The sequence below is a fragment of the Dryobates pubescens genome, chromosome 2, assembly GCF_014839835.1.
Source record: "Dryobates pubescens isolate bDryPub1 chromosome 2, bDryPub1.pri, whole genome shotgun sequence".
NCBI classification, from domain to species: domain Eukaryota; kingdom Metazoa; phylum Chordata; class Aves; order Piciformes; family Picidae; genus Dryobates; species Dryobates pubescens.
The window spans coordinates 35,509,270-35,527,367 of NC_071613.1; the positions used below are offsets into that span (position 1 = coordinate 35,509,270).

The 18,098-nt window shown below is 37.3% G+C and overlaps 1 protein-coding gene across 7 annotated transcripts in view; it reads left to right on the top strand.

The window, feature by feature from the left end:
- Positions 1 to 18,098, top strand: part of LOC104309259 (sodium channel protein type 1 subunit alpha) — a 94,934-nt gene that overhangs the window by 24,845 nt on the left and 51,991 nt on the right. For 5 of the 7 annotated variants that reach the window (XM_054174882.1, XM_054174929.1, XM_054174914.1 and 2 more), the window contains 5 exons: positions 5,677 to 5,995; positions 12,256 to 12,373; positions 15,806 to 15,896; positions 16,598 to 16,726; positions 17,437 to 17,528. In XM_054174882.1, the coding sequence (XP_054030857.1) occupies positions 5,729 to 5,995; positions 12,256 to 12,373; positions 15,806 to 15,896; positions 16,598 to 16,726; positions 17,437 to 17,528 (697 nt within the window). In that variant the 5' untranslated portion in view covers positions 5,677 to 5,728. Of the gene's footprint in view, positions 1 to 5,676; positions 5,996 to 12,255; positions 12,374 to 15,805; positions 15,897 to 16,597; positions 16,727 to 17,246; positions 17,339 to 17,436; positions 17,529 to 18,098 lie in introns of all 7 variants that reach the window. The other 2 variants (XM_054174890.1, XM_054174922.1) reach the window with 1 other exon arrangement.

The window sequence follows — 18,098 nt, forward strand, 5'->3', positions numbered from 1 at the left end:
GTGTCCTCTTCCGTCCAGTTCTGCTCCCTTGCTTCCAGAGACTGAGGTTCCTGAGGGCTGGCCTTAGGAGTAAAGACTGAGGGAAAGAAGGCATTCAGCAACTCTGCCATCTCTGCATCATCATTTACCATATCTCCTATACCATTCAGCAGTGGGCCCACCTTTCCCTTGCTGTTCCTTTTATCATTGATGTATTTGGAAAAAACTCTTCTTGTTCTCTTTCACCCCTCTGACAAGATTCAGTTCCAGGAGGGCCTTGGCCTTTCTAGTTGCATCTCTACATTCTCTGGCTATGTCTCTGTAATCCTCCCAACTGACTAGTCCTTTTTCCCACATATTGTAAACCTCCTTTTTCTTTTTGAGTTTTACTAGGAGTTCCTTGCTTATCCATGCAGGCCTTCTGCTTGCCTTACTTGATTTATTTTTCAAGGGAATACATTTCTCTTGAGCTTGGAGGAGGTAATGTTTCAATATTAACTAGCTCTCTTGGGCCTCCCTTCCTGCCGGAGCCCTAGTCCACTGGATATTTCTAAATAGAGACTTAAAGAGGGGAAAGTTGGCCCTCTTAAAGTCCAGGATTGATAGTTTACTTACCACTCTGCTTCTTTGTTAATATCAAACTCCAACATGTCATGGTCACTACAACCAAGATTACCCCCAACCTTAACATCTACAACCAATCCTTCTTTGTTGGTTAATACCAGGTCCATCGCTGCATTTCTCTTTGTTGGTTCTTCAACTACTTGCAGGAGAAAGTTGTCATCAATACACTGCAGGAACCTTTTGGACTGTTTGTGCTTGGCTCTGTGATCTTTCCAGCTAATATCAGTGGTTGAAGTCACCTATGAGCACCAGGGCACTTGATCTTGAGTCCACTTCCAGCTGCCTGTAGAAGGCCTTGTCAGTAGCTTCTTCCTAGTTTGGTGGTCTGTAGTAAATACCCACAACCTTATCATCCATGTTTGTGCGTCCCTTCACTCTTACCCATAAGCTTTCAACACTTTTATCATCTGCCCCTGGGTTAAGCTCAACACATTCTAGTTGCTTATTCACATAGAGAGCAAATCCACCACCTTGCCTTGTCATTCTGTCCTTCCTGAAAAGCACGTAGTCATCCATAACCATGTTCCAGTCATGGGAGCTGTCCCACATAGCACATGGTGCATTGCTATACAGTAAATTTGAGAAGCTACAGCTTTTAAAGTTGATTATCTTGCCATTCTAATTGAGTAAAACCAATGTTGGCTAATAATAAGTTATACTGATGAAAATCTTGACACCTGAAGGATTGAGGGCAAGGCAGGGAAAAGAGTGGATTTTAGAGATCAGGTTTGAATTCAGCATTTGGAAAGAAAGGTGATCATGGAAGACTCTATAGAGGTGTTTGTACAGGTGAAAGTACAAAGCTGAATCAGACCTGTGGTACCATAAGTGTTGTTGGAACTGGCCTATTACCACGAAATTACTGCATTTTTAGTAATAGGGTCCAAAGGAACTTCAACATCTCAACATTCAGTATATTCTGTGGCAAATGGAATCTAAATTTTAATTAATCGGTGTGGTCACAGAAGATCAAACACCAAAGCATGTTACAGTTTTAGATTTTAGCACAAACCAATTAACTTGCTAGTAAGCTAGCTAGTTTATGTATTTGCATTACACTTCAACATTTATAAGGTCCTCCTGACCAAACTCTCCAGAAACTCTTGTCACTATTTGTTATAAAGGCATGAAGAATATGAAAGCTAACAGTAAACCAGATACTTGCTAGGTTAGGAAAGAGTCTTCTAGATCAAACCTGTCTCTTTTTCAGAGCGTCATCTAACTGACTTCTTCAGTGGCTAGTGTGCAACTGGTTTGGAATCCCTGTTAGACAAGGCACCATGTCTCCATCTATTTGCCAACTTGTCTCTTTGTTTTGCCTAGGTGAAATTAGAAGATTCTAGAAGTTCACAGAAACTCTGTGGATATTTAACAGCTGGAGTTATTTTCTAAGTGTGCGCAGATCTACAGCTACACAAGGTGTGCAATAGATCACACCCATCAGGGAAGTGCTGAACCAGTTGTGTGTATAATGGCCAGATGGTCAGCATGTGCATAGCTAATCCAGTGTAGTAGCGGATGCTTCAAACTTAATATGCATGGGCAGATCAGCTGAGCATTTTGCAGTAACACAGATGCAGCTGGATAACTTCAGACTTACTCTGCATGTGGTTTACTCTGTGATCCATGCACACAGAGTATGCTGAATGTGCTCTGGAATTACCTGACTTAGAACAATGTATACTACAAAGTATACATAAACATATCGTGCCTGAGAAATTTCAGTGGAAAAATCACAATGCTTCTTGTCTCGGATGTTCTGCGTACCTTATTTTCCGCTGCCCCTAAGGAAGAAACTCAAACATAACTGGAGATGAAAAAGGGAAAAATTAAAATATAGTTCATTCCAGAAGGAGAGTAGGAAAGAACATAACAAGAAATCTGTTTTGTGTACTCTTATATTCTTTCCTCTGTTGAATTACCAGTGTTATGCTAAAGAGGGAAAAAAAAAAAAAAAAGTAAAAATCCATTTGGATCATGTAAGCAGTTACTGAATTAATATTTAATACATCATTTGATAGAAAGGAGAAGAATATCAATTGGTTAACTGGCATGACATCAATTGTTACCCATCCCATACACAGGTAAGTGAGAATAAATTAACTACAATAAAGATAATTTTTAAAAATTCAATTAACCACTGTTACACGACAGATAAAAATGATTTGGGATTAATAGGTATACATAGAATACATAGAATAAACCAGGTTGGAAGAGACCTTCAAGATCATCGCGTCCAACCCATCAACCAATCCAACACCGCCCAAGCAACTAACCCACGGCACCAAGCACCCCGTCAAGTCTTCTCCTAAAAACCTCCAGTGATGGCGACTCCACCACCTCCCCAGGCAGCCCATTCCAATGGGCAATCACTCTTTCTGTATAGAACTTTTTTCTAACATCCAGCCTGAACCTCCCCTGGTGCAGCCTGAGACTGTGTCCTCTTGTTCTGGTACTGCTTGCCTGGGAGAAGAGACCAACATCCGTCTGTCTACAACCTCCCTTCAGGTAGTTGTAGAGAGTAATAAGGTCACCCCTGAGTCTCCTCTTCTCCAGGCTAAGCAACCCCAGCTCCCTCATCCTCTCCTCGTAGGGCTTATGATTAAGGCTGTAGTGAATTGTGTTTGTGTTCAATATTGACTTTACAATGTATAGAATTCTGTTTGCAGTTCTGAAGACTTATAATCATAGAAATCCATGAAGAAAAGGAAAATTTATCTGGAAAACATATCCTCTAATCTGTTAAGTAGAGGATAAAAACTATTTAATTTTCATGAAGACTCCTGAAACATTTTAAGTACATCCTGCTTAGTTTTACACATTTACAGGTGTGTATCTGGCTAGCTCCATGTACATTTGACAGAACTGAGAACATTCTAGGATTAGTTATAGAAAAAGAATGTAAAGTTTCTTTCTACAGAAAAGAAAAAAAAAAGCAGGTATTATTAGAAAAGCCCACAACATTTGCTACTTTTAAACTCAATATGTAAACACAGTAGCTGAATCAAATGTTTTTACAACATAACTAATGGCTATGAAGTTGCTTGCTTCTGTGCACCTGCAGGCAAAGCCTGCAGGCGTACCTCCTTGTTCTGCATGCTAGCTGGGGACACATAGCTGAACCACAAGGTGATCCTAACAGAGCACCACAGGGTTTTAGATCTCTGGCTACCCATTTCCTTCCTCTTCAAAACATGAGATTGCTCATGCAATTGCTCATCCAGTACTTTCCTCCTATTGTGTCAGGACTCGTTTGGCTTCCTGTGCCCTCACTGGACACCATAGAAGGGAACACTGAGTGCCACATATAGTGGGGGTTTTGGACAATGAAGAGAATTTTCAAAGGAAAAATGGGAAAGGGGAATACCAGCCTCCTGGATCTCATGATCAGGAGAAGGAAAGGCAGACATGGCAGCCTCCTGGAGGAGGTATAGTTTTGGTACACTTTGCATGGGTGAATATTTTGAGTTTCGGTGGGAGACTAGCCACCTATATTCTTTAGAAGTCATTCCATTGTGGGTGGTGATTCTATACATCCAAGGGAAATACGGTTTACTTAATTCTTCTGAGAAATTGAGAAAATTTGGGTCATAGAACCCACAAGCACGTGGACCCCTTTCTTATTTTATCCACTATATTGCACTACTCAATACACATGTCTGATTAAGGTGTTTGTGCTCAGTCTAGCGTTAATGATCAAGAGGATTTGGTATTTATTACTTAATGTATTTTGGTGACCTCCTTTTTAATTTCTAATCTACATTTTCCTTATTTCTCCCTTTATTTATCATCTAATTTCTTGTTCTTACTGACTTTTCCTTAATAGAAAGTTTAACCCTATCTATATTTGCTTCCCTTCTTGCTCCTTTCCTGGTATTCTGTTTCTTTCACTTTGTGTATTTTTTGTTAGTTAGTTTGTTTGTTTGTTTTCACATCTGCGTTTTTATACTGCTAATCTAGTCTTCCTAGTTTTTGCTGTCACATCCTTTGCTTTCTCCCTTAACTCTTTACTCACTTGCAGTCTCTTCTTTCATTTTTTTTGCTCTAAATTTTTCTCTTCTTTTTCAGCTTCTTTCCATAATTTCTGCCTCATATTGTCACCCTTTTATCTGTTTTAATATGGTTTTTTCCCCATCCATCTTTTGTATTCTTCTTTGTAATTTATATTTCTGAGTTAACCCTTAAGTCTCCTGAAAGGCTGACTGATTATTTTGCAATGACCCCAGCAATGGGTGGAGATGACAAATGTATCTTCATTTTCAGGCATTTGGGCCATTGTATTTTGTCTGTATGTCTGCTGCCACCAGAAAACTGAGCAGCACCAAAGCAGACAGATTTATGTGTTTAACAGGACTTGGATTTTTAATTCTTTTTGCTTTTCTTTCTCCATGTTGAATTTATTTTCTCTGTTGCAATATATAAATAAATATGTATATTAGAATACTTCCAGAATTACCCAGTTACATCTGTTGAATAATATAGTAACAGTTAAATTTAAATAAAAATAGGCAATGGTGGTTCTTGTCATCTAGAATAACTACCCATACAAAGACTTACTTGGAACTGCTATTTTACTACCTCATGAAATGCAGAGTAGAATTTTATTCTTTTAATAGAAATTCTGATTCTACAGTGATTGTTTTTTGATAGTCTTGTTGGACTCAGTGGAAGTTTCTGCTTTAGCTCTAATGCACTATATTATTTGTAATTATCAATACAACCCTGAATGACTCCAGTGGAGTGTGAGGTGATTTTAAGACAATTAAAGTTATGAGGAAAGAATGTATCTGATTGCTCTTAAGTATCCTGCTTTTGCTTACTTGTAGTAAAAGACCATTACAGTCCTAGTGTTCAGAAATTAATGCAGTTTATACAACTAGCATTTGAACCACACAAGTGCATCTTACAAAGGTCAGCTCACCAGCTAAACTGCAGTTTCTATTGCATAATGTTCAATACAATGTATTTAAAAATTCCAACATAGCATAAAGAAAAGCATTTAAAAGTAAATGTTTGTTACATCTTGTTTGCTTTAACATGTTTGTTTGAATTTTATTTTCTGCTTTCTTTTAGTATTTTCCTATGCAGAAGAATAAATGGTAATTAAAATGTGCAGGATGAAAAGATGGAGCAGCCAGTGCTTGTACCACCAGGACCAGACAGCTTCCAGTACTTCACTAGAGAGTCTCTTGCAGCTATTGAACAGCGCATTGCTGCAGAAAAAGCTAAGAATTCTAAACAAGATCGTAAAGACAATGATGATGAAAATGGGCCAAAGCCAAACAGCGATTTGGAGGCAGGAAAAACACTTCCCTTTATATACGGCGACATACCTCCAGGAATGGTGTCTGAGCCCTTGGAAGACATGGACCCATATTACATCAATAAAAAAGTGAGTCTAATACCAGACCTAGTCATATGCCAGTGCATTACCATGTTTATTTCACTTTTGTGCAGTGGGTCATATTGCTTGTTACTTCAGTCTGTTGATTTTCCGCCATGTAGGAAAATATCATTTTAACAATGTGGAAACACTAGAGCATTACTGAATGGGCTAGGTGTGCAACCTAGGGGCAGAAAATGTTCAATGCCAGCAATATATATGCATACTGCTCTCCATAAAGTTAATAACTAAATACTTAATATGTTTTAGTTAAAAAAAATTTGATTTAGATAATGTAAGTTTTTGGAACATGTTTACCCTCATGTGCCATTGGCTGACTGGGCCTCCTGCTTTACATAAGGAAGAATTTTGTGGTAATCTTATTTTTAGAATTAAACTAATCAAATTGGCAATAAATGTAATAACTGATTGTGTAATATGATTGCACAATGTATATAGAAAGGTATCAATAAATAGTGTAAAAATCTAAGCTTCTATTCAATCATTAGCAAAGTGCCCACTGTCCTTTATATCACAGGACAGAAGCCATTGTCCTTAAGAGTTATTAACCTTTGTTCCTTTTCTTTTAATTTACATCAAAGTTTATTCCTTGTATATAATTGATTTTATGTCAAATGAACAGTTATATAAAAGCTGAAGCATAATGTTTTCTTTGATTATAACCAATGTACAATACCTGTACAAAGAGGTATACATAATAGACTGCTTACTTTGGAAATTAAAAAAAAAATAATTAAAAAATAGTGAGTATATATTGAAACTGAGTACTCTAACATGCCACATTTTCTCTAAGGTTCTTCAGATTTTAAACTGATGGCATGAACCAATGCATAGCATGTTTTGTGCCCAGAAATATTCTGATAGCAAATTCTTAGGAAATACATAGAATCAATAGAGAAACACATAGATAAGCAGAAAGTGACATAAAGACAGCGTAAAAGGATTTAAAAGTTTCTGATGGAACTGGTATTCGACAGCCCTGGAACCCTTTCAATTTCATTCTGCTGCACAACCCATATGTAGTAAAAAAGGTTGATGGTTAATAGTGATAGCTTGGGTGATACTTTAATTATTAGATACTGTGATTATGAAAACTTTAAATATCAAAGCAGGAGTTATTTTTGATTTTCACAAAGTGCTATGTTCTATTGTGTTTTATCTTACTAAATTCCATGTGATTTATGAGTCCTATGTTGACAAGAGTGAAAATACTATGTGAAAGAACAATATTTTTATCTTTATTATTTGATGCCTCTGAAAGAGCCTTTATCTGCCATTCACAGTCTATGAAGATTTATTAAGTCACAGTTCTACTTTAGAAAGATAAAAGATGTGTTTCTATAAAAGCAGGCCTTGTAGATTTCTGTACTAATTGTGTCTGTTTACGATACAAAATCACATATCATTATATCCCTACCTGCCCACAGCTCATCCTGGACCTTTATAGTCAAATCAGTCTGCCTTATGTGTCTTACACTGAAAACACATACAAAATGGGTATGACCTACAGGAACCCTTCTAGAGCCCTTAGCAATGGAAGACCCTTTCAGTCCCTTCCCAGAAGGAAATGAAAACTTACTGTATCAGTCAGGTCTGATGATCTCTCAGCATAACCTATACCTCAGTTATCAATAGGAAACATATTAGTTTGGCTTCCAAACTTCCAAATATGGAATAAATATAATATAATAATAATAAATATGGACTAATCAAATTATACTAATGAACATGGTCACAGTGTTTGTCCAGGAAACCTGTACAAGAACTTTAGGAATATATTCTTTTATTCCAATTTCGGGTCATGTGAAATTTTGGGTCATGTGAAATAATCCATCATTTGCCTTATATCCAAGTATTGCATACCACTTACTGAATTTTGGGGTTTTTTTTTCTATTTTAAGCAAGATTAAACATCTTCACTGTATTTTTTTGGCATGCATTGAATGTTGAAACATCATCTAGAGTGTTTTATATTTCATCCCTGGGACTTGTTTCCAAGCAATAGGTTTGTACACATCATGATCGGATACAGCTGAAGACAGAATAAACTAGGAACAAGCAGAAGTATTGAGCTGGTGTAAGCACCTTCATTTGGGCACCAGGTGGCCCTGAGATGAAAAGAGACATGGGTAAACCTGTTAAGAGAAACACAAAAAAGCAACGTGCTAATTTTGTGGGTTTCTAACTGTGTTCCTATGCAAAACCTACAACAAATAATGCATGCCCAACTGTTTGTCAACAGCCTGCTACAGCAAATTTATACACCTGATAGTGTTATCAGTTTCTACTGTGTCACAGATAACCTGAATGTCAGCAAACTGTACCCTTGGAACATAATTATTTTATTATAATATAATACAGTACCTTTTCTTATATTGTGTTATAATGAAATGCTGCTGACTGTGATGGCTGGTAATGCCACCACACTCCTAAATGGCTGCAATGCCTTTGTTTTTTTAAAGCTATATATGAGTAAAAATCAACTTGGACTTGACACATTTATGGTGTACCGCTTCTGTGTAAACCCAAATCACTCTGTTCCCAGTATAATATTGACTGCCTGTTCATGCTCAATCTGCTATCACAAACGATCAATGAGGTTCATATCACTGTCTTTAGAGAAAGGCTCAGTTGGAACCCTCTAAGTTTCTGACCTGCAGGCATGTATCACAGTCTTGTTCACTTGGTTTGTCATACTTTAAGGGATGACTATTTTTCTCTTGGCTGTAGGCTGCTACATTAAAGAGGATGGGAAGAATAGGTGGAACTAGATGGGTCTTACTAGAGCATTGCTGATTGCCACTCCATGTCTCTTGCCAGAAGAACGTAGAATTATGTCTCTCAGAAAAGGTGCCTACCTTTGTCCTGGCTCTTGGTAAAATCAGTCCCTAATCTGATAAACTGCTAGCTCCTTTGATTCTCAGATTCAATTTGGGTTGCAGAAACAAAAAGATTCTTTTAAATTTCTTTATTTAATTTCATTACATCAGAAAAGGTGAATGCACTAGTGGTTTTAGATATTTTTGATAGCTGTAAGTGAAAGAATTTTTACAGGAAGTGTTGTAGCAAATAAAAAATGAAGGTCTTGCTAGAAAACAGTTTTAAAGATGACCACAATAAAAAGAAATGCCAACTTCCAGATGCTACTTAGTGTCCTGTTCTAGCTGCCCCTGGACTTTCCCCAAGAAGCTAAGGACCCAGCTCAACGACGTGTCACCTTGTGCCTTTCAGAAAGTCCTATGAGATTTTAGATGGTGTTTAACTGTAGGAAGTGAAAATGCAATAGAGCAGCAGTCAGCCTGATAAATGTATCTCTCCATAAACTATGTTTAAAGCTAACTGGAAGAAAGGAGAGAAATAAGGTTTTGGGAACTCCGTGCCCCATGAGGTTCTCAGAGACCATATCTTTGCTCAGTCTGGACTCTTCTTCTGTCTGAGCTGCATTTTCTCAAAATACTCCTCATCCTTCTTTGACCTGCTAACAATATTTCTAGGTTTATAGCAAATATGGCTGAAGTTAAAGACTGGAATCCAGGTTATAGATGCAAAAGCAGCAAAGCAGAGAATTATCTTTAGAGAGTTCTTTGAATTTATATTCACACTCAGATAGTTTCAGGTTTCCTGCCTTTATAAAGTGATTAAAGAACTTCATAAAACCTAAGCCCTGAAAAGTATACATAATCCTTCAGATATGAACACTAATCTTATAATTTGTTTGGAATTTATTTAGCTTTTCTCAATGTATATCTACTTTGTCTTGACAGCTTTGGGTACAATACCTCATCCACACTGCCTACACATTGGCTTTCATCTGGGTTGAAACTAGAATGAGATACAGTAGGCTTACTAGGGAGTGAAGCTTACACAGGGATTGAATATCAGCTGTTAACTCTGTTTCTTCAGAGAAATGATAGTTTTAGTGCAGGTTTAAGGGTAGGGGGTCAGAGGACCAACAAAGTCATTCGGAAGGCCCTAGTCGAGTGAAAAATTAAAACTGAGGTAGGGATTTTATGTCTTGTTGGTTCTGCTTATGCAGGGCAGCAGAAAGTAGAACAGCTAAAATAGCAGCAGCTTCCAACTGAACCTGGAGCTGTGCCAGCATGCTGGGTTTTTCCATAAGGCATGTTAGAAAAGAGATGTTTGTTTAATATGCTTGTGTTCAAAGATCTTTTTAAAAAAATATAGGTTGTCTAAATGTAGGTGGTGTAGTCTTAGATACAAAGTTAGTAGGGAGTGCAATTTTTAATCCATTTTGTCAACTATCTCACAGCTACAAAAGCCAATAGTGTGTGCTGAAGGCTTCTGAGCTGTGAGTCCTGAAGCTGGAGACAGACCTGGCAGGGGAAACTCACCTTCCTACTTGGAGTGTGAGGCTTTAAAACGTCGTGCCAAAAAAATCATTCATCTGCTTGGATGCTTCAGTATTTAAAATGAAAGCTTCATTTATGGCCAAGTCATCTGCAGCTATGCTTTGAAGGTTGTTATTATTTGTAATCCATAACTGGAAGTGTGAATTTTGAAACATTAGGTCAGGCTTTAGCCCACCGTCCTCAGTTTCGTATGCAGTTTCTTCATTTCTCTGCAGAAGAAGGGCAATCAAATGCCTTGTTTACCATTATGCCATTCCTACATGTCCTGAGCTTGTACTCAATACAACATGAAGTCTCACTGTTAATTTAAGGGGGTTAGCCTGCATATGAAGGTGTATCATGTAAAGCTATGATGGAGAGACAGCTCAGGAACGAAGCCAACATGTGAATTGGGATTGGGACAGCTTTTCCTCAGGGCTTAATCCTGCCTCCCCTCTAGTTCATTGATATCTGTCACAGACTGGTGGAAATCCCCATCTTCAGATGAGGTGCTGGGTGCTCCTAGATTTGTATTCAAGTACTTCATGTTCTGTATACACTAAATTTCCCAAGTCTAAGCAGTCTGAAGAACTGGCCTTCTAAAACTTCCTTGACGTGTATCATCTGTCTGCCAGCCTTCCTAGAAACAGCCTTGCTTACAGTCTTGAATCAATGTTTGATGTCATGGACAATAGAAGAGACCAACATACCCTTTCCTGCACTTCTCCTGGTGTTCCAATTTATAGTTCACTTTATCAGAAGGCAAAGTAGAATTTATCATAGCTTATTTATGAAATATGCAATTTGGGGTGTTTCTTTGGGAGAGGTTCTTCAATAACTTTAATTCAATTCAAATTTAGGCTACCATCCTTGCATCATCCCTTCCACTGCATGCAAGTTTTTTCTAAGTTACTGAGCTTCCTTCTGCAGTGTTTTTCATTCTTTTTTTGACTGATCATGCAGCTGAAGAGCACTTTAGTGCCACAGAAAGACCTGCCATCCACATTTTCCATGCAGTTACAACAATGATTGCCTGCAGTGGAAACAAAGCAATGTTTGTAGGGTTTGCTCTCATACCATTTATATTTGGCTCATAGATTTATTTGAGAAAGATAAACATGCTTTCAGACTACAGAGTCTTAGCCTTCTATAGTTCTCTAAAGCAAGGCTTGCATGCCTTTTTATTTCCTTTTTTTCCCCTAAATGTGATAGTCTCTTTAGCTGTTAAGATTTAAATGTAATGAATATGTATGTTCTGGGATAGTTTCACACCTGCAAATCACAATTGTAAAGGAAGGTTTTCAAGGGTGTATCTCTTCTTCTCCTCCAGTAAGGTGTATTCGCATGGCCACAGTTCTCAGGGATCAAGGGTATGTGTTACTGCTATTTCCCTCTCTCCTTCACACAGAGAATGAGACTAGAATAAAATACATGAACAAGTGAGTAATCTATTAAATCAGTTTCTGTAAGAATTTTTCTTACCAACACATCATTGACATTCACAGGTAAGATGTCCCTGCTTATGGTATTTCAACCAGGAAGAGAGAAGCCTTTTTGGTAAAACAGAAATAAAATTATAATTTTATTTAATCACTTCCACACCTTTTTACATAAGAAACACATCATATAAGCATATCACATTACTATATTGAGGCTATTAAATGAAGTAGTAGTGTAAAAAAATTAATGAATTGAATGTTCTATGTTTAAAATTCTATTTGCAGATGCCAAGTACCTCTGGTAAGTACTGGAATTAAGTTTTGTTTAAGAAATGAGGCATGGGGTTTGTGTATTATCTATTTGCAAAGTTACAACTTTGGTGATTGGTTACTGGGAACATTTTTTAAATGAGCTTTGACAGTGAATGCACATGTGAAATGTCTTTTCTTTCTCTTTCAGACCTTTATAGTATTGAATAAAGGGAAGGCAATCTTCCGATTCAGTGCCACCTCTGCCCTGTACATTTTAACTCCCTTCAATCCTCTCAGAAAAATAGCTATTAAAATTTTGGTACATTCATATCCTTTTACAATACTTGTTCGAAATTATACACATTGGAATTGAGAAATCTCATAGCTCCCTCTATTTTGTTGTTAATAAAAGGTTTTGTAGGATGTTAATTTTATTTTTAGTTTTACAGCTGAAGACTTTATAAAGGTTTTATAAATACTAGAAAATAATAGATGCATTTTAACTACTCCATTGAATTTCAGTACTTCTGTATAAATCTGCAGAGAGATTTCAGAATCTATTTTGATCAAATTTTCAGAAATGTTTCTACAGATTTAACACTGAAAGCTTTTGCATCCCAGACTTTTTCTGCACTATGAAACCTATTCACAAAGTAATTGCATCTTGGGGAAAAAAAAAAAAAAGGGCAGTTTGTGCTCACAGTTCCAGAACATCTCTGAGTTTTGCAAGCAATGATTATGCAGCTTGCTGAGTAATGACTAGATAACTAGTTCAGTATGTTTATATTTCATTTTGGGGTCCTTCTGAGCCCATCCTCAAGACCAGCTTTATAAGCTACTGATGCAGCATGTCTAAAAGTCTGGTGCATTTATGTTGAATCTCACATTCCCAAACCTGCCCAGTTGCACCATAAGCCTCTGCCAAATTTAATACAGAATTTGCCAGAAAACATAGGCAGCAGTCACAGTATCACAGTATCACCGAGGTTGGAAGAGACCTTGAGGATCATCAAGTCCAACCTGTCTCCACAGACCTCATGACTAGACCATGGCACCAAGTGCCACGTCCAATCTCCTCTTGAACACCCTGCAGGTGATTTGCAAAGCATCTGTATGTGCAGATGGTGGACAGATTGGGGATCCATAACTGATGGGACAGTGCACAGGTAAAGTTTCAGACTGGCATGTGGGATTAGTGTCTGTTGTTCATAACAGGTCAACAGGAGTAATTTCAGCAGGTGAGATTTTGGTGCCCTTTGCTTGCAAAACCCCAGGACTCAGAAAAGTAGTTGCCAAATTAAAATGCCAGTTTCACAATAAGACTTTTAACACTGAACAGTTTAGTCAAAGGCGGAAGCCTTATTGCTACAGACTGCTGGCGGAATCTTCTAGATCTTTGTAAAAAAGAGGAAGCAAGGATGATTGCTGCTGACTAGGAAAAGCTCTTACTCTGAGGTCCCTGGAACTAAAGCAGTGAAAAAAGGGGAGAAAGGTGTCTGGGGAGGAGTCAGTGAGCATTTGCAGACAGTAGCTAAGGGACCTGACAAAGACCTACAGACATAGTGGTGGTGATTGTGTGAAAATGCAATTTAATGCTGCCAGACTGATTTACAATACCTTCCACACTACATCCGAGCTAGCTGTGGGAAATGCTTTTTAATGGTGTAATGATTACTAGGTCTGGGGCTAGTTTCATAGAGTCATAGAATCAACCAGGTTGGAAAAGACCTCAAAGATCATCAAGTGCAACCTGTCACCCAAGACCTCATGACTACAAAGCCATGGCACCAAATGCTACATCCAATCCCCTCTTGAACACCACCACCTCCCTGGGCGGCCCATTCCAACAGCTAACAACTCTCTCTGTGAAGAACTTTCTCCTCACCTCGAGCCTAAATGTCCCCTGGCACAGCTTGAGACTGTGTCCTCTTGTTTTGGTGCTGATTGTGTGAGAGAAGAGACCACCCTGTCCTGGCTACAACCACCCTTCAGATAGTTGTAGACAGCAATAAGGTCTCCCCTGAGCTTTCTCTTCTCCAGGCTAAACAATCTCAGCTCTCTCAGCCTCTCCTCGCAGGGCTTGTGCTTGAAGCCTCTCACCAGTCTCATTGCCCTTCTCTGGACACGTTCAAGAGTCTCAATGTCCTTTTTGTCTTAAACAAAAGACGAGGTGCATAGGTTCCATGTTGTTTGAGGAATCCTCAGCTCTCCTAAGAGGACATTTCCTCTTCTTTAACTGTTTTATGAGACTACTGAATTTGCAGACAGGCATCCCAAGTTTTTCAGCTGCTTTCTCTTTATTTAAACAACTTTCCCAGTTAAATTGTTAGACTCTTTACAGATGTCTGTGGACTGTGAGGATAAGCATTTTAAGCATTTTAATCATTTATGCTAAGCCACTAAACAACAATTTCTTCTCTACAGAGCTTATGTAACAACATGATCTTCAATATGAGTTAAGTCGCTTAATGAAAGGTATCACAATATTCCCTACTTGGTCGGGCATTTAGACAAAATTCACCTACCTAACTATAAGAATCAGGCAGCTAAAACCTCCCCTGTGATTTGAATGCTTATTTGAGAAGATTGTTCAGCAGCTATAAGCAATGATGTTAATTAGACAACTTTCTGCACAGTTTATGCTGAAATTTTATTTATTCTATTCCTTCTTCAACTAGAGTGAAAGTTTTGAGTTTTGCAGAAACGTATACCCCAAACAATAAAATGCCTTTTTTTTTTTTTAAGAACATTTTAAAATTTATTTCTTTTACATAAAGGCTTATCTGTAAATGTATCTTTTACATAAAGGCTTATCTGTAAATGGCTTTCTTCAGTTTAAGGTAGCTTCTTTGCCAGCCCTGTTGATGCAATAATTTTTAAAGAACACATTATTTAGAGAGATGGCTAGAGGAAATAGTAGTTAACAATTTACCATGAAGGTGAAGTGATTCTTATTTTTTGCTGCCATCATGTGGCCATTTTGGGTCAAGTTTTGGTCTGGTTTGGTTACTTCAGTATTTCTAAATATTTGAATAAATTAGTTTACTGTATTGCCACGCAAAGGGAAGGACAGCATTGTTTGCAGGGCAAAAAACAACACCTTGGATGTAATGAAGTCCCAGTGAACAGTTGCACATCCCCACCACAAGCACCTTTGAGCTGTTAGTCTGGGTTTGGTAGTCTCAGAATACCTAGTTTTTCCTTATTGGAACTCTAAATAAAAACTACTTTTCATTCTAATCTTCACCAGTTTTTCATGCTTTTCAAGCAATGGACCACAAGGTATTATTGAACCGTTTTCAAATTTTAGCACTGATAGAACAAGATATACTTCTTTTGCTGCTAATGCGTTTTGAATGAGGCCCAAAATAATACTGGAAAATGATTCACCTTAATTTGTGAACTCTCTATGGATTTCTGTTTCACTGACTGAAGCACATGGAATACAGTCATTTCAGTAATTAAAAACTGTATTCTGTGGTTTAAGTTTTTGACAGACTGTCTGTGCTGGGGTAGCATGTACTTTCTCTACAGCTCTGACTCACGGAAACTAGGATAAACTTTTTTTTATCTTACATATGCCAGCTGTTGAGTTTAGTACCAAAACCATAAAGGTAAAAGACTAACACTTACTCAGTCATGTCAGGTACTTAATTGGGACAGTAGTTTTCTGCAAGTTGTTTTGGTTTTGATTGGTTTTGGATATGTCTGATATGATATTGTATGGATTACTATTGTATTTTCCTTAACTATATCTACATTATTCAGCATGCTTATCATGTGCACTATTTTGACCAACTGTGTATTTATGACAATGAGTAACCCTCCAGATTGGACAAAGAATGTAGAGTAAGTTGCATATGTTATTTAAAGATATCTTTGTTAGTCTAGGAGTCAGCATGCAGTCATATGGGCTGGCAGGAACTATGATGAGATGTTACTAGTATTTCATGTCTCAATTATGTAGAAATGGTGAATAATTTTTTTAATCTCTTTCTAGTAGAATGATTAGGTAGAAAAAAAAAAATGAACGTTGTTTACCAATAGTAGTCTACTGAGATTCCACGAGTTTTATGTTCATAGTTTAGCACCCACTCAATGTTTTTGAGTATCCCTCCTTTATGGCGAACCACAGACATATATTGGCATGTGTCAGTTAAGGACTGCATATACGTAAGAATATTCCTAAAATAAAAATGCCCAAATTTCCTCTCTTTTTTTGAGTTAGTACAAGATGTTTCAGATAATACTGAGTAAGAGAGTATGCAGTAATTTATGCTCACAACTTTCCTGGTTAACAGTTATGAAGCCAGTGCTGCATACTTTTAAACTGACTGTCAACAATAAATCTTTTATATGCATCATTTATTTGATGGATTTATTTCTTTTGGTTTATGTACAAGATCAGGACTGCCGTACTTCAACAGTATGTCACAAATAATGCATGTGAGGTATATATGACAAATATAATGCAGTTTAGAAGAAAATGCTTATTTGCTATATTTCCTTCCCAGTTTTGAAATAAAAAGCTCATTGCCTGTGTTTTGCAGGTATACGTTCACTGGAATTTACACATTTGAGTCACTCATAAAAATCATTGCAAGGGGCTTTTGCTTAGAAGATTTTACCTTTCTTCGAGATCCATGGAACTGGCTTGATTTCACTGTCATTACCTTTGCGTAAGTTTTCGTTTTTTGCTTTTTCTTTGAGAGTAAAGGGCAAAAAGGGCATGAAATTAGTATCAATACACATCAATTTTGCTAACTGGAAATCCCTGTACAGATTTATTTCTGTCTAAAACAATTTTCACATTCCAATATGCCTATCTTGATGTAAACATAAATACTGCAGAAGCCGTTACCACAGCTAGTATTAGAGAGGCTAATTTCATGTCCTACATTTTTTCCTCTGAGCAGAAAAGGAGCATCCCTTTGACTTCATTCTCCAAACTTACCAATCTAGTCTAGATAAATTTTAGGCTTTCAAAGTTAGATCACTGAGATTCACTTCAGAGACATTTAATTTAACTGAAGCCTCTGAAAGCATATATTAATGCAAGGCAAACTGCAGTGAAAGGTAAACCTCTGACTGTTGCTATTTAATCTTTTGCTAAAAACGCCAAAGTGGTCTTGATGAAAGACCCAAGTAAGTAGCATAAACTTTGCCTAAATTCTGAATAACTGTGATTTAATCCTACAGGTATGTAACAGAATTTGTAAACCTAGGCAATGTTTCAGCTCTTCGAACTTTCAGAGTATTGAGAGCTTTGAAAACTATTTCTGTAATCCCAGGTAAGAAGTAACTGGTGTAAGGTGTTAGGCCCCTTGTACCTCCCAACTGTTCCTTTTTATCCTGTCATTGTGTTTGTGTGTGAACTCCCCTATTACAGATATGTGACAGAGTTTGTGGACCTGGGCAATGTCTCAGCGTTGAGAACATTCAGAGTTCTCCGAGCTTTGAAAACAATATCAGTCATTCCAGGTGAGAGCTAGGTTAAACACTGAGGCTGACTTTAATTCACTGAAATGGAATTCATATTTTTTTAAACATAAATCTTATTTCTCACCACAAGAAAAGCAGGAATCAGAAGATATTAGAATTCACTAAAATCTCTGATTCGCTGCTTTTAACATGAGCTCCTTCCTTTTGAAATCAGCCTTTGAGTTTAACATATCCTTGCATGAGACATTGCAGTACACAGTGTGTGTGGTTTGCATCGTATGATGTCAAGCTTTCTTCTCCACATTCAACGAGTATCAACAGCCCTGAAGTTTTCTTACCCATGTGTATCTTACCTACATGATGTTGTGTGGTATTTATTGTGAATATTTGTGTCTAAAAAATAAAACTGTTTGAAATGTTGACTTAGTAAGAAGATGAAGGAATAAGATAATAAAGAATAGCATGGGCATTGCATGGGGGATTTATTATCTTAAAATTCTAATTTTCCAAACCACCTCCAGTTTTATAGCATTAAATTTGAATCCTCTTTATTGTTGGTTTTACTACTGTCTTCTAAATCTACTATGTTATAAAACTGATAGTAGCAAA